The 12,331-nt window shown below is 39.3% G+C and overlaps 1 protein-coding gene across 1 annotated transcript in view; it reads left to right on the forward strand.

The window, feature by feature from the left end:
- LOC145398798 (uncharacterized) overlaps window positions 1-12,331 on the forward strand; it is a 98,367-nt gene that overhangs the window by 52,699 nt on the left and 33,337 nt on the right. The window contains exon 3 of the mRNA XM_080271607.1: window positions 3,965-4,117. Coding sequence (XP_080127733.1) covers window positions 3,965-4,117 — 153 coding nt within the window. The remainder of the gene's footprint in view (window positions 1-3,964; window positions 4,118-12,331) is intronic.

Below are 12,331 nucleotides of genomic sequence, written 5' to 3' on the forward strand. Positions count from 1 at the left end.
ATACTTTCCTCACCCCCAGACACCTCCCTCACACTCTCCCCTCATCCCCAGACACCCCTCCTTATACCCTCACACTCCACACTTTCCCCTCACGTCCCCCATCCTCTCCTAATTTCTTTGCACTGTCATTTCACCTCCTCACCTCCCCTCACCCCTCCCCTCCTCACCCCTCACCCCTTCCCCTCCAAGACGTCAATCCTCTTCCGTGACGTCACCAAGCATCTTAAGTCAGCCATTAGTGTCTCAAGGGCCTCACCATTACTCACTTATCACATCCCCTTAACTCACTTCGGTACTAATGCATTTATTGAGATTTTTTATTTATTGAGGGGATAATTCTCTCTCTCTCTCTCTCTCTCTCTCTCTGGTTGTGTGTGTGTGTGTGTGTGTGTGTGTGTGTGTGTGTGTGTGTGTGTGTGTGTGTGTGTGTATCTTACTGACTGCCTAGCCTTGACGGTCAGGACATACTCAGGCGCCCCGAGACTCCGCCCCATTCATCATCATCATCACTATCATCATCATCATCATCACTATCATCATCATCATCGTCATCATCATCATCATCATCGTCATCATCATCCCTCACAAGGAATGAATCATCATCATCATCACCATCATCAATCATCATCATCATCATCATGTACCACCCAATCTACCTGGCCCTTTCACCTCAATCTTTTAATTTTCTTTACCTGAGCTTACCTTCCACCGGTGATGTGGACAGCCTTGAAAAAAGAAAGAATGAATGAAAGAAAATGAGAAAGAAAAAATGAAACAAAAAGAGAAAAAAAAAAGAAAAAAGAAAAAGAAATTACAGAAAAAAAAGAATTAAAAAGAAAAAGAAATAAAATAAAAAAAATGCTGGTTCATTAATCTCTACTGTTGTTTTTTCTTTACTTTTTTATTTTTTTTTTTATTTTTTGAGATGATAAGAACGACTACGACAATATAATGATGATGATGATGATGATGATGACGGTGATGATGATGATGATGATGATGATGATGATGATGGTGGTGATGATGATGATGATGATGATGATGACGATGATGATAATGATGGATTTTGAAGCAGCAAGAAAAATCGGGCGGGGGGGGGGGACAAAGACACTACGCATCCGAGGAAAAAGTAAGAAAATAAATGAAGGCTTCGCCCAATCTTCTCTCTCTCTCTCTCTCTCTCTCTCTCTCTCTCTCTCTCTCTTTTCGGTGATGTGCAGGAAGAATTTTAAATGTGAAAAAAAAAAAGTTAGGTGGAGAGTAGCGACTGGAATCCTTATAATAAAAAAAATCATGAAAAAAATGAAAAAAATCAGGAAATAAATGTAAAAAAAAAATTATATATATAAAATGTGGATCTTCGGAAAAATAATTGCCCTTCTGTGACTTTTTTGCGGTTTCTCTCTCTCTCTCTCTCTCTCTCTCTCTCTCTCTCTCTCAGGAGGCGAATTTAAATCAGTCTGGGTCTGTCACTCTGAACTTCTCTCCCTCTGTCCTCCTTCACCTCCAATTCTCTCTCTCTCTCTCTCTCTCTCTCTCTCTCTCTCTCTCTCTCTTCTATATAGGGCTTATCTTAATCCCTTTCTCACTAACATCTATTCAGTGAGCGTGTGGCTGCATACGTGACGAGGTGATAGACAGATAGACAGATGGGTAGACAGATAGACAGACAGACAGATAGATAGATAGGCAGACTGATACAGATGGAGAATAAGATAAAGACTGACACAGACTGATACCTGGAGAGATAAGGAGGACAGGCAGATAAAGATAAATGTATAAATAAAGATATACATAAATAAACAGATACAAAATAAACAGGATGGATAGACAGGTAGACAGGTAACATTTCACGTAATTTCAGTCATACACACAAGGTTACAGACTCAGAGGCAAACGTCTTGGAAGAAACACTACACCTGTGCCCAAGACGTCAGGCTAAACTCGTAAGAAAGACGCCAGGTAATTTCAGAGATGGGTGACGGTCAGAGAATGTCAAGGTGGAGATTATGACAGTGAGAGGTGAGACGAGGGGAGCTGTATTTTTCCTCTCTCTCTGTCTCTCTCTGTCTCTCTCTCTCTCTCTCTCTCTCTCTCTCTCTCTCTCTCTCAGGACTACAGTAACTAGGACAATGAGAGGTGAGGTGAGGGTAGTAGGCAGGAGGGCTATTCTCTCTCTCTCTCTCTCTCTCTCTCTCTCTCTCTCTCTCTCTCTCTCTCTCTCTATCTATCTATCTCGCTGAACTATATTAACTAGAACAGTGAGAGGTGAGGCGAGGGGGGTAGTGGGCAGGAGGGCTATTCTCTCTCTCTCTCTCTCTCTCTCTCTCTCGTGAGGGAAGCCTGGTCTGCCTCAAGAAGTGGCAGCAAATTAGGTTAAGACACAAGGCGTCTGGAAAGGTGCGGTAAATCTGACGTAGGCTATATTTTCTTCTTTTTACCATCCACTTACTCGATGTAGCGTTCCCTTTAGGTGGGTCTACACTGAGGGATAAAATTAGTAGTTTCTTGTATTCTAGGCCTCGTATTTCCGTCGGTTAAGGAAGCTCCCAAACACCTCTTCCTTAGCGATTTATCTTTGGATATGGATGGTTAATATCCTTTTCTACGTTATAAATGCTAAGGTCGGTCATTTAGTTCTCTCTCTCTCTCTCTCTCTCTCTCTCTCTCTCTCTCTCTCTCTCTCTCTCTCTCATCTTTGAAAATACCCCCCAATACACCCAGACGACTCTCTCTCTCTCTCTCTCTCTCTCTCTCTGAAAATGCCCTCCAATAAACCCAAACGACTCCTTTAATAACCAGCCAATCTTCTCGTGGCGCCAGGACACGAAAAAATAGAGACAGGATTGCAGGACTTTTGACCACCTTTGCTATCAATTCCCCTTCAGATTTCGATTTGGAGGATGGACAAGGAAAGAAGTGTCCATAGTGTCCTTAAGTATCTAGCTCCTCCTACGTAAGAAAAACGTCTCAGGAGAGAAAAATGATCTTACGTTATAACTCCAGGATAAGGGATAAAAAAAAATGTTTCTCTGTTTCTTCAGCCTGCAATAAATAAATGGGTAGATAGATAGATAGATAGATAGACAGACAGACAGATAGATAGGTAGACAGACAGACTGATAGATAAATGCTTAAGATACGACAGGGAGACGATCGTAAGTACGTCTAAGAATCACACTCCTGGAAATTAATCTTACGAAAGTGTCCCAAGAAAAGGCAATTCTTAACGCGTCTGCAAGAAACACACACACACACACACACACACACACACAGGTTATCTCCCAACGACACATCAAATTTTACGACCCTTGGGGCAATTAATACACTTAGTTTTTTATTACTCTCTCCTTTAATGGCAGATTTATATACAGTTTTTACGACTGGCGTGTGTGTGTGTGTGTGTGTGTGTGTGTGTGTGTGTGTGTGTGTGTGTGTGTGTGTGTGTGTGTGTGTGTCTAAAGCAACTATCAAAGTGTCTCATTATGTTTCAAAGTATCTCTAAAGCATTCTGTGATGTTTCAAAGTGTTTCAAAATGTTTCCTTGTAATTCAGGTGTTGTGTTGTGTGTTCTAAGTATGTCTAAAGGGTTCAAAGTATCTGTAAAGTGCTGAGTTGTGCTGCAAAGTAACTCAAAGTGTGTCCTTGTGTTTCAGGTAGTGTGAACGGTGTCTGGGGCAAAGAAGGTGATGACTGTAGTATATTTAAGCATTTTCAAAGTATTTCTGAATGTTTCTAAGTGCCTCAAGGATGTTTCAAAGTGCTTCAAAGTGTTTCGAAGTATCTCTAAAGTACTGAGTGGTGCTTCAAAGTGCTTCCTTGTGTTTCAGGTGTCGTGCACGGCCAAGATAATGATGCCTGAAATGTCCCTTACTGTAAACTTTAATATATCTAAATGTGTTCTATTTCTAAGCATCTCTCTAAAGTGCTGGGTAGTGTTTCAGAGTGTGTCCTTGTGTTTCAGGTGCTGTGTACGGTGTCTCGGGCCAAGAAGGTGGTGTTGGTGGTGTATTTCCTGTGCTTCGCCTTCACTGCCACCACCCCGCACGAGTGGGTAGTAGTGACCAAAACCAGACCTAACACCAACCACTCCTACATCGGTCTGGACTATAGCACGGTGAGTTTATGCCTGGTCTTTTTATACACGGTGGTCCACATATAAACACTTCTCTTACACTGGTCTGGATTACTGGTCTGGATTATACTGGTCTGGATCATAACACGGTGAGGTTATAGATGATCTTTTTATAAACAGTGGTCCAAATATAACACTTCCCTTACACTGGTCTGGATTACTGGTCAGGATTACTGGTCTGGATTACTGGCAGGGATTACAGGTCTGGATTACTGGCAGGGATTACAGGTCTGGATTACTGGTCAGGATTACTGGTCTGGATTAAAGGTCTGGATTACAAGTCAGGATTATAGCACCATGAAAAGATGCCAAATTTAAACTCAAAATAAACATAATATACCGAGTTAGGGACATAAGCGGTTTAATATCCATATAGAAAGCACTGAAAAAAAAAAAAAAATTGAAATGCGACTTACTATTTAACAACAGCGGTATATAGAAAGCTAAAAGTGTGCTAGAATTTTATACATTGAATAAAGAAGAGAAATATTTTGAAAGCTGATGTATGAAATGAAACAGGCGTGCGGAGAGTTAGAGCGAGTTATATTTTAATTTTAACTAGGCGGTGATGAGGATAAACACACACACACACACACACACACACACACACACACACACACACACACACACACATTGTACGATTCGCAACGCCATCTTTTGGGGGATTTATTTTGCCTATTACACTTTGTACGATTCGCAACGCCATCTTTTGGGGGATTGATTATGCCTATTATTTATCTTACATAGTATTTAAATTTTTTCACTCTCGACACTGCCTTAAAAAAAAAAAAAAAAAAAAAAAGGGGGGGGTTCTCAAAAATTCTTACAATGAAAACCACGGAGTAGCGTTTTCTATATTATTTTTTTATTATTTTATTTTTTTTTTTTTTCCTTTATTTTTTGAAGGAAGATGTAGACACACTGGAAGATCCTGCATAAAAAAAAAACTTACGATAATCCTCTTGTTGTAATTAAGAATTTTCTGATGAGGAGAGGGAGAGATGGAATGACCTGGTACTCTATTTTCCTTGTCCTTAATAATAATAATAATAATAATAAAAATAATAATAATAATAAAAAAAAATAATTAAAAATAATAATAATAATATGATGATAATGATAATAATAATAATAATAATAATGACACTAATAAACAATAACCAGAATAATAATAATAATAATAATCTATCTATCTATCTATTGCCGGACGCCTCAATCCCGTTTCGGGTGGCCACAAACAAATCGCCTCCACGTCGCCCTGTCCCCCGCCATTTCACTGCCCTGCTCCCAACTCACACCCCCCTCTCTCATAATTATACCTCTCCACCCCATCCCTCCATCTCATCCTCGGCCTCCCCCTCCCTCTTCCCCAACATCAAACATATAATTCAAACACAAAAATCACAATAAAAACATCTTCTCTTCGCTTCTCCAGACAAAACATATCCAAGTCATGTACCTAATCATAGTAAATCTATTTCAAAATGTTTCAGTTTTTTCCAAATATTAAAAAAAAAAAATCAATCTCACTTTTAAATCTACATATAATATAACAGCGTCCAATTCATCATAAAAATAATTCTCTCTCTTCGTCTCCATGCAAAAATAAATAAATAAATAAATAAACAAATAATGTCACTCACTTTTATTTATCAGTTTTAATTAACTATTAAAAATTTCCTTCAGCTTTGATGTAAAATTCATTCTGACTTTTACACCTACGAACACTAACATCCTGGAATGATGATGATGATGATGATGATGATGATGATAATAATAATAATAATAATAATAACAATAATAATAGTAATAAAAATAATAATGATGATGATAATAATAATAATAATAATACTAACAATAATAATAACTACAACAATAATAATAGTAATAAAAATAATAATAATAATAATAAAAGAAAAGAAAACAATAATAATAATAATAAAATAATAATAAAAAACAATAATAATAATAATAAAAATAATAGTAATAAAATAAAAAATAAAATAATAATAATAATAATAATAAAACTCTACCTAATTTTCCATGCAATTTCCGTCTCAGTCTATCCATTATGTATATCCCGTGTCAAATCGGATTGTTTTTCCTCTTGGGATATAATTCACCTCACACCTTTTTTTTTTTTTTCCATGCATAATTCCATTTCCAATACCGCTATACCATGAAAAAAAAAACGAAAAAAAAAAAGAATGAAAAAGACAGAAAAAAGAGAGGGGGAAAATGAATAAGGAAAGAAAAAGAAATGAAAGAAAAAAGAAAAAAGAAAAGACATGAAAAAAATTAAAATAAATAAAAAAAAAGGAAGACACGAAAAAGATAAGAAAAAAAAAGAAAAAAAAAGAAAAAGAAAAAAAATAATTCAGTATATATATTGTTTAACGTCATGTGTTTTTCCAGAATCTGATATAAGGTAACATACTAACTCAATTTCGTAACTAATCTGTCCTATACTCCTTTCACCTTAACTTGGCCCAGATTTTCGTCCCTTTGCAGCTCATTTCGCGTAGCTTAGTGGCAAAGACGATGCTAATTCCCCCCCCCCCCGACATCCTCTCCACAGCACTTCTTCGTGACTAACACCCTCTTCTACTGTCAGTCTGTTGTAGCAATATGAGAGATGGTGTGTGTGTGTGTGTGTGTGTGTGTGTGTGTGTGTGTGTGTGTGTGTGTGTGTGTGTGTGTGTGTGTTTGTGTTCTTATTCTCTCCTCTGTGCTCTCGTGTTCTGCTGTTTGTGCTCGCCATAGTAAAAGCACTCCGTCTCCCTTATCACACACCGCCACACGCACGTAAACACTAAACTTATCCTACCTGCCTCGCACTTTAGAAATTCCTTTTATCCTTGGAATTTTAACTCTGAATAGGCTTTTACTTCTTTTTATCCAAGTCGTTTTAAGTGGGAATAAGTGTGGTGGTTGTGGTGGTGGTGGTGTGGTGGTGGTGATTGTGGTGGTGGTGATGATGATGATGATAATTTCCACTATAGTGTTGGAGGTGATGGGAATGACAGTAACGAGGAAAGTCTAAGGATTTCACACGCCATGTATCAATTACATTCGCGAGGAAAGTCTACGGACGCCACACGCCATGTATCATTTTATTTATTTATTTATTTAAGAAAAGGATGGGGATTCTTTATTTCCATTAGTGTCTAAGCTGTCCTCCCACTGGCCGTACACTTACACATATCACCACTTGGGCACTGATACCCACCCTCCACAAATAATGCTACGGCTATCTCATTCAGGATGGCATCAACGCGCTTGCCTTGTATTCTGGCGGTGTGATAGATCAGTAAAACCTATCTATCTATCTATAGCCAGGCGACGTAATCCCGTAAGGGGTGGCCACAAACAAATCGCCTCCATGTCGCCCTGTCCCCTGTCATTTCACTGTCCTCCACCAACTTACACCCCTTTTCTCACACACCTCTATACTCCATCCCTCAATCTCATCCCCGGTCCCCCCTTCCCTCTCACCCCTCCACTTCACTCACATACACACTGCTTTAACAAAATTCATTCCACAAACTGTTTTCTGCACTGGCCTGGGTTCGATCTAGCGTCTTTTCAAACAGTAGCCAAATGCTCTGACCACTTCACCACCAAGACCCCAAGACATTTCGTAAAGGTCACACACACACACACACACACACACACACACACACACACACACACACAAATAATTGGTTAATGCCTCTATCACTGAGTTACTTACTAGACGTCGAAGAAATGAAACACACACACACACACACACACACACACACACACAAACAAACAATTGGTTAATGCCTCTATCACTGAGTTACTTACTAGACGTCGAAGATGTGAAAAATAATAAAATAAAATCCCTTCAAAATGTGGAAATAAATAGGACGTTGGGTGAAATTAATGGTGAAAAAAATAATGCTACTCAAAAAAAATGTAATCCAAAAAAACAGAGGGTAAAATAAAGCAAAAATTAAAAAAAAAAGTTAAAATAAATAGAACAAGATAAACGGGAAAAATAAAAAAAAAATAAACGAGGTAAAAAGATGAAGGGCAAAATAATGGTGAAAAATAAAGAAAATAAAAATGAATAAGATAGAAATTGGAGGACAAAAACTTAAATAAAAAATAAAAAAAAGTAAAAGTCTGATAAAAAAATGGAAGGGCAAAAAATTAAACTAAAAAATAAAAAAAAAATCCGTAAATAATTTAAGTAAAAAGTTGGGGGTCAAAAATAAAGTGAAAATAAAAAAATATGTAAAAATAAATAAGGTTAACAGATGGAGGGCAAAGTTAAATAAAAAAAATATATATATAAAAATAAATAAAAGATGGAGGTCAAAAAATAAAGCAAAAACTATATGTAAAAATAGATGTTAAAAAAAATGGAGGCCAAATTAAATAAAAAAAAATGTAAAAAATAAAAGATGGAGGTCAAAAAATAAGGCAAAAAAAATAACATGTAAAAATAAATAATGTAAAAAAATGGAGGGCAAAATAATGAAAAAAAAATTAAAAAAAAAAAAAAAACATGGAGTTAAAAAATGTTAAAATAAAAAAAATAAAATTAATAATAATGTTAAAATAAAATGAAAGAGAGCAAATTTCCAGCCCCTCCTGGGTGTTTACTGGAATTTTGGAAGCATATTTTTTTCCAGGCCCTCCTTCCAGGTCCTCTTTATCCCCATCTCCATCACCATCATCATCATTTACATCGACCTCTCTCTCTCTCTCTCTCTCTGTATATCAATCACTCCCTAACTATCTTCCGCTCCAGCAATTCGTGTGTGTGTGTGTGTGTGTGTGTGTGTGTGTGCGCGTCATCCAAGTCACCTTCCCTCACACTCCCACACAATCCTTCCATCCCTCTCTTCCACTTTCTTGCACCCTCTCCAGTCTCTCTAATCTCTACCTCTCTCTCTAATCTCTTGAGTCTCTCTCTACCTATCTCTAATCTCTCCAGTCTCTCAAACTCTACGGTACATACTCTCCCCATTTCAGATTTTTCTCTCTCTCTCTCTCTCTCTCTCTCTCTCTCTCTCTCTCTCTCTCTCACACTCTACGGCAGCTACTCTCCCCATTTCAGATTTTTTTTTTTCCCCCCCTCTCTCTCTCTCTCTCTCTCTCTAAGTCTACGGTACCTACTCTCCCCATTTCAGATTTTAATTACATGTCTCCCCTATCATTGCATTCCTCTCTTCCTTCACCCCTTTTGACCCTCTCCTCCCCCTCCTCTTCCTTTTCCTTTCCTCTCTCTCATCCCTTCTTCTCTACTGTCTAATTTACGTCTTCCCCATATTATTACATTCCTCTCTCTTCGCCTCATTCCTCCACCCATCCTTTATTTCATCTTCATCAGGTTTTATTGATTTAATTTGCCTCTCCCTCTTCGTGCACACCGATCCCTCTTCCGTAATTCAGATTATTGTATTTGTCTCCCCCCAGAAAAAAGATTCTCTCTCTCTCTCTCTCTCATTTTACTATACCTGGCTATCGACCAAGCTAATTGGGGTGAGGGATATTTGTCAGGTAAATGCATTATTACCATATCAACAGCCCATTACCCCATTACCTGTACCCTCACCCATTACCCCATTACCCTCACCCATTACCCCATTACTATCACCCATTACCCCATTACTATCACCCATTACCCTCACCCATTACCACTAAACCCCCTTCCCCATTACTGCATTGTCCACTCCCCTCTCCCTTTATAAAACTCTCCAGTTCCGGGTTCCTCTCCATTTCCCAGACCTACCCCGGCCATTGCTCTCTCTCTCTCTCTCTCTCTCTCTCTCTCTCTCTCTCTCTTCACTTCACATACTGTCTTCTTTCCTCCAACCTCTCTAACCTCTTTCCTACTTCCCTCCCTCCTTCCCTTTCCTTTGCATACCTTCTTCCCTCCCTCCCTGCATCCCTCCTTCCCTTTCCTTCGTATATCCCCTTCCTTCCTTCCTTCCCTTCTCCTTACCACCTTCGCTATCTAATTCTCCATACCTTCCTCTATCTCCACTACTCCTTCACTCCTTACCTACCTTCCTTCCTTCCTCTTCTTTCTACATCCACCTTACATTCCTCTTTTCCGCCCATCTTTCCTCCTTACTTCCTCCTCCATATCTGCCTTCCCTCCCTCCCTCCCTCCCTGCTTCCTCCTACATCTATTTCTCCATCCACCCCTCTTCCCATCTCCTTCCCTCCCTTCCACTCTCTCTCTCACCCCCTCTGCTTCCTCCTACCTCCCTCTACCATTGCACCCCTTCCCCTCCCTATCTTCCCCTCACACCCTCTCTTCCCTCCCACCCACTTCCTCCCCCTCCTCGATCATTCTACCCCCTCCCCTCCCTATCTTCCCCTCCCTTCCTCACACCCTTACACCCTCTCTTCCCTCCCACCCACTTCCTCCCCCTTCTCGATCATTCTACCCCCTCCCCTCTCTTCCTTCCCCCCTCCCCTCCCTATCTTCCCCTCCCTCCCTCACACCCTTACTCCCTCTCTTCCCTCCCACCCACTTCCTCCCCTTTCTCGATCATTCTACCCCCTCCTCTCTCTTCCTTCCCCTGCCTTCCCCCTCCCCTCCCTACCTTCCCCTTCCCTTAAAGCATGTCGATCTGAATCAGCAGTTTCCGTGATGGGAGAGGGGGAGGAAAGTTCATGTCAGGTCGTTACTCCACCTAAATGACCTCCCAAAAACAAGAGTCTAGGGTCAAGATTCATTTTTTGCAATTCCTTCAATATACGCTCTCTCTCTCTCTCTCTCTCTCTCTCTCTCTCTACGAAGATGGAACAAGGCTACGTATTCACCCGTGTCTGTTTGTCAATACGTGCACATCTCAAAAAGTCATTGAACTTTATTGAAACTTTGTGGATGGGTGAGCAAATGGTAAAGGAAGATTTTATTACATTCTGAAGTGGATCTGGGTTAGGATGGAGAAAATCATAAATCTTATTGGCGGTGGGAGGTACGCATTCCCTGAAATTGTGTAAAGGGGCAAACTAGATTATTTTTTTTTAATCTGAAGTCTCTCTCTCACCCCCCCCCACACACACAACAAACAACACTCACATATACACAAACCGAACACACACACACACACACACACACACACACACACACACACACACACACACACACACACACACAACAAACAACACACACACACACACAACAAACAACACTCACATACACACAAAACGAACACACAACACACACACACTGAAATGATATACAGCAATCAGTTCCCCCACACAGCACATAACTCGGTGGTGACATACCTTGATCAACCCACTCAAGAAATGATGTCTGATTAATTATGGAGGCGACCCAGGCAGAGATCTGATGGGCTTAACATGATTTCCAAGAGGCCAAAAGCGATCCGTATAAATCATCATCATCATCATCATCATCATATTTCCTCTTCCTCTGAAACACTAGTCACGCATTTCCCCTACGGTCGTTTATGATTCTCGTTTCACCATCATCATCATCATCATCATCATCACTATTTTCCACAGCAATAAATGGAGAGGAAAACAGAAATAAAGAAAAGCAGGGAAACTATAATTTATCAGTGACGCCATGGAAACAGATCACATTACATTCATTTATTCATTATTCCTCTCTCTCTCTCTCTCTCTCTCTCTCTCTCTCTCTCTCTCTCAATTAAGGTCACCCATCATCACTTTTCCCACTCACACACACACACACACCACGACATACCAGGTGAAAAATGAAACAAGGTGAAGAATGAAATGAAAAAAAAAAACTCTGAGACTCACCTTCATTCATCATTCATCACTTTCATCTATAGTCAAAGAGTGAAAATGAAAATGAGAGAGTGAACATGAAGGAGCTTTTGTGCAGGGGTTAAAATTATAATGATTTCTATTTTTTATGCGTTTGTCATTTTTTGAAGGAATATAAAAAAAAAAAGGTATTTTTTTATTTTGTATGGGATATTTCTCTGATGCACTTAATAATAATAATAATAATAATAATAATAATAATAATAATGATGATGATGATGATAGACAAAAATGGAGATGCTTCTGATATTTTTACAGCTCTCATGTTTAGGTGCAATATGATGATGATGATGATGATGATGATGATGATGATGATGAGGAGGAGGAGGAGGAGGGTAGTGATAATGATGATGATGATTTTCTCTTACAGGTCTTCTACTGGGGCTC

Source organism: Coenobita brevimanus, chromosome 46 (genome assembly GCF_032717465.1).
Source record: "Coenobita brevimanus isolate Jiangsu-jjx chromosome 46, ASM3271746v2, whole genome shotgun sequence".
Classification (NCBI taxonomy): domain Eukaryota; kingdom Metazoa; phylum Arthropoda; class Malacostraca; order Decapoda; family Coenobitidae; genus Coenobita; species Coenobita brevimanus.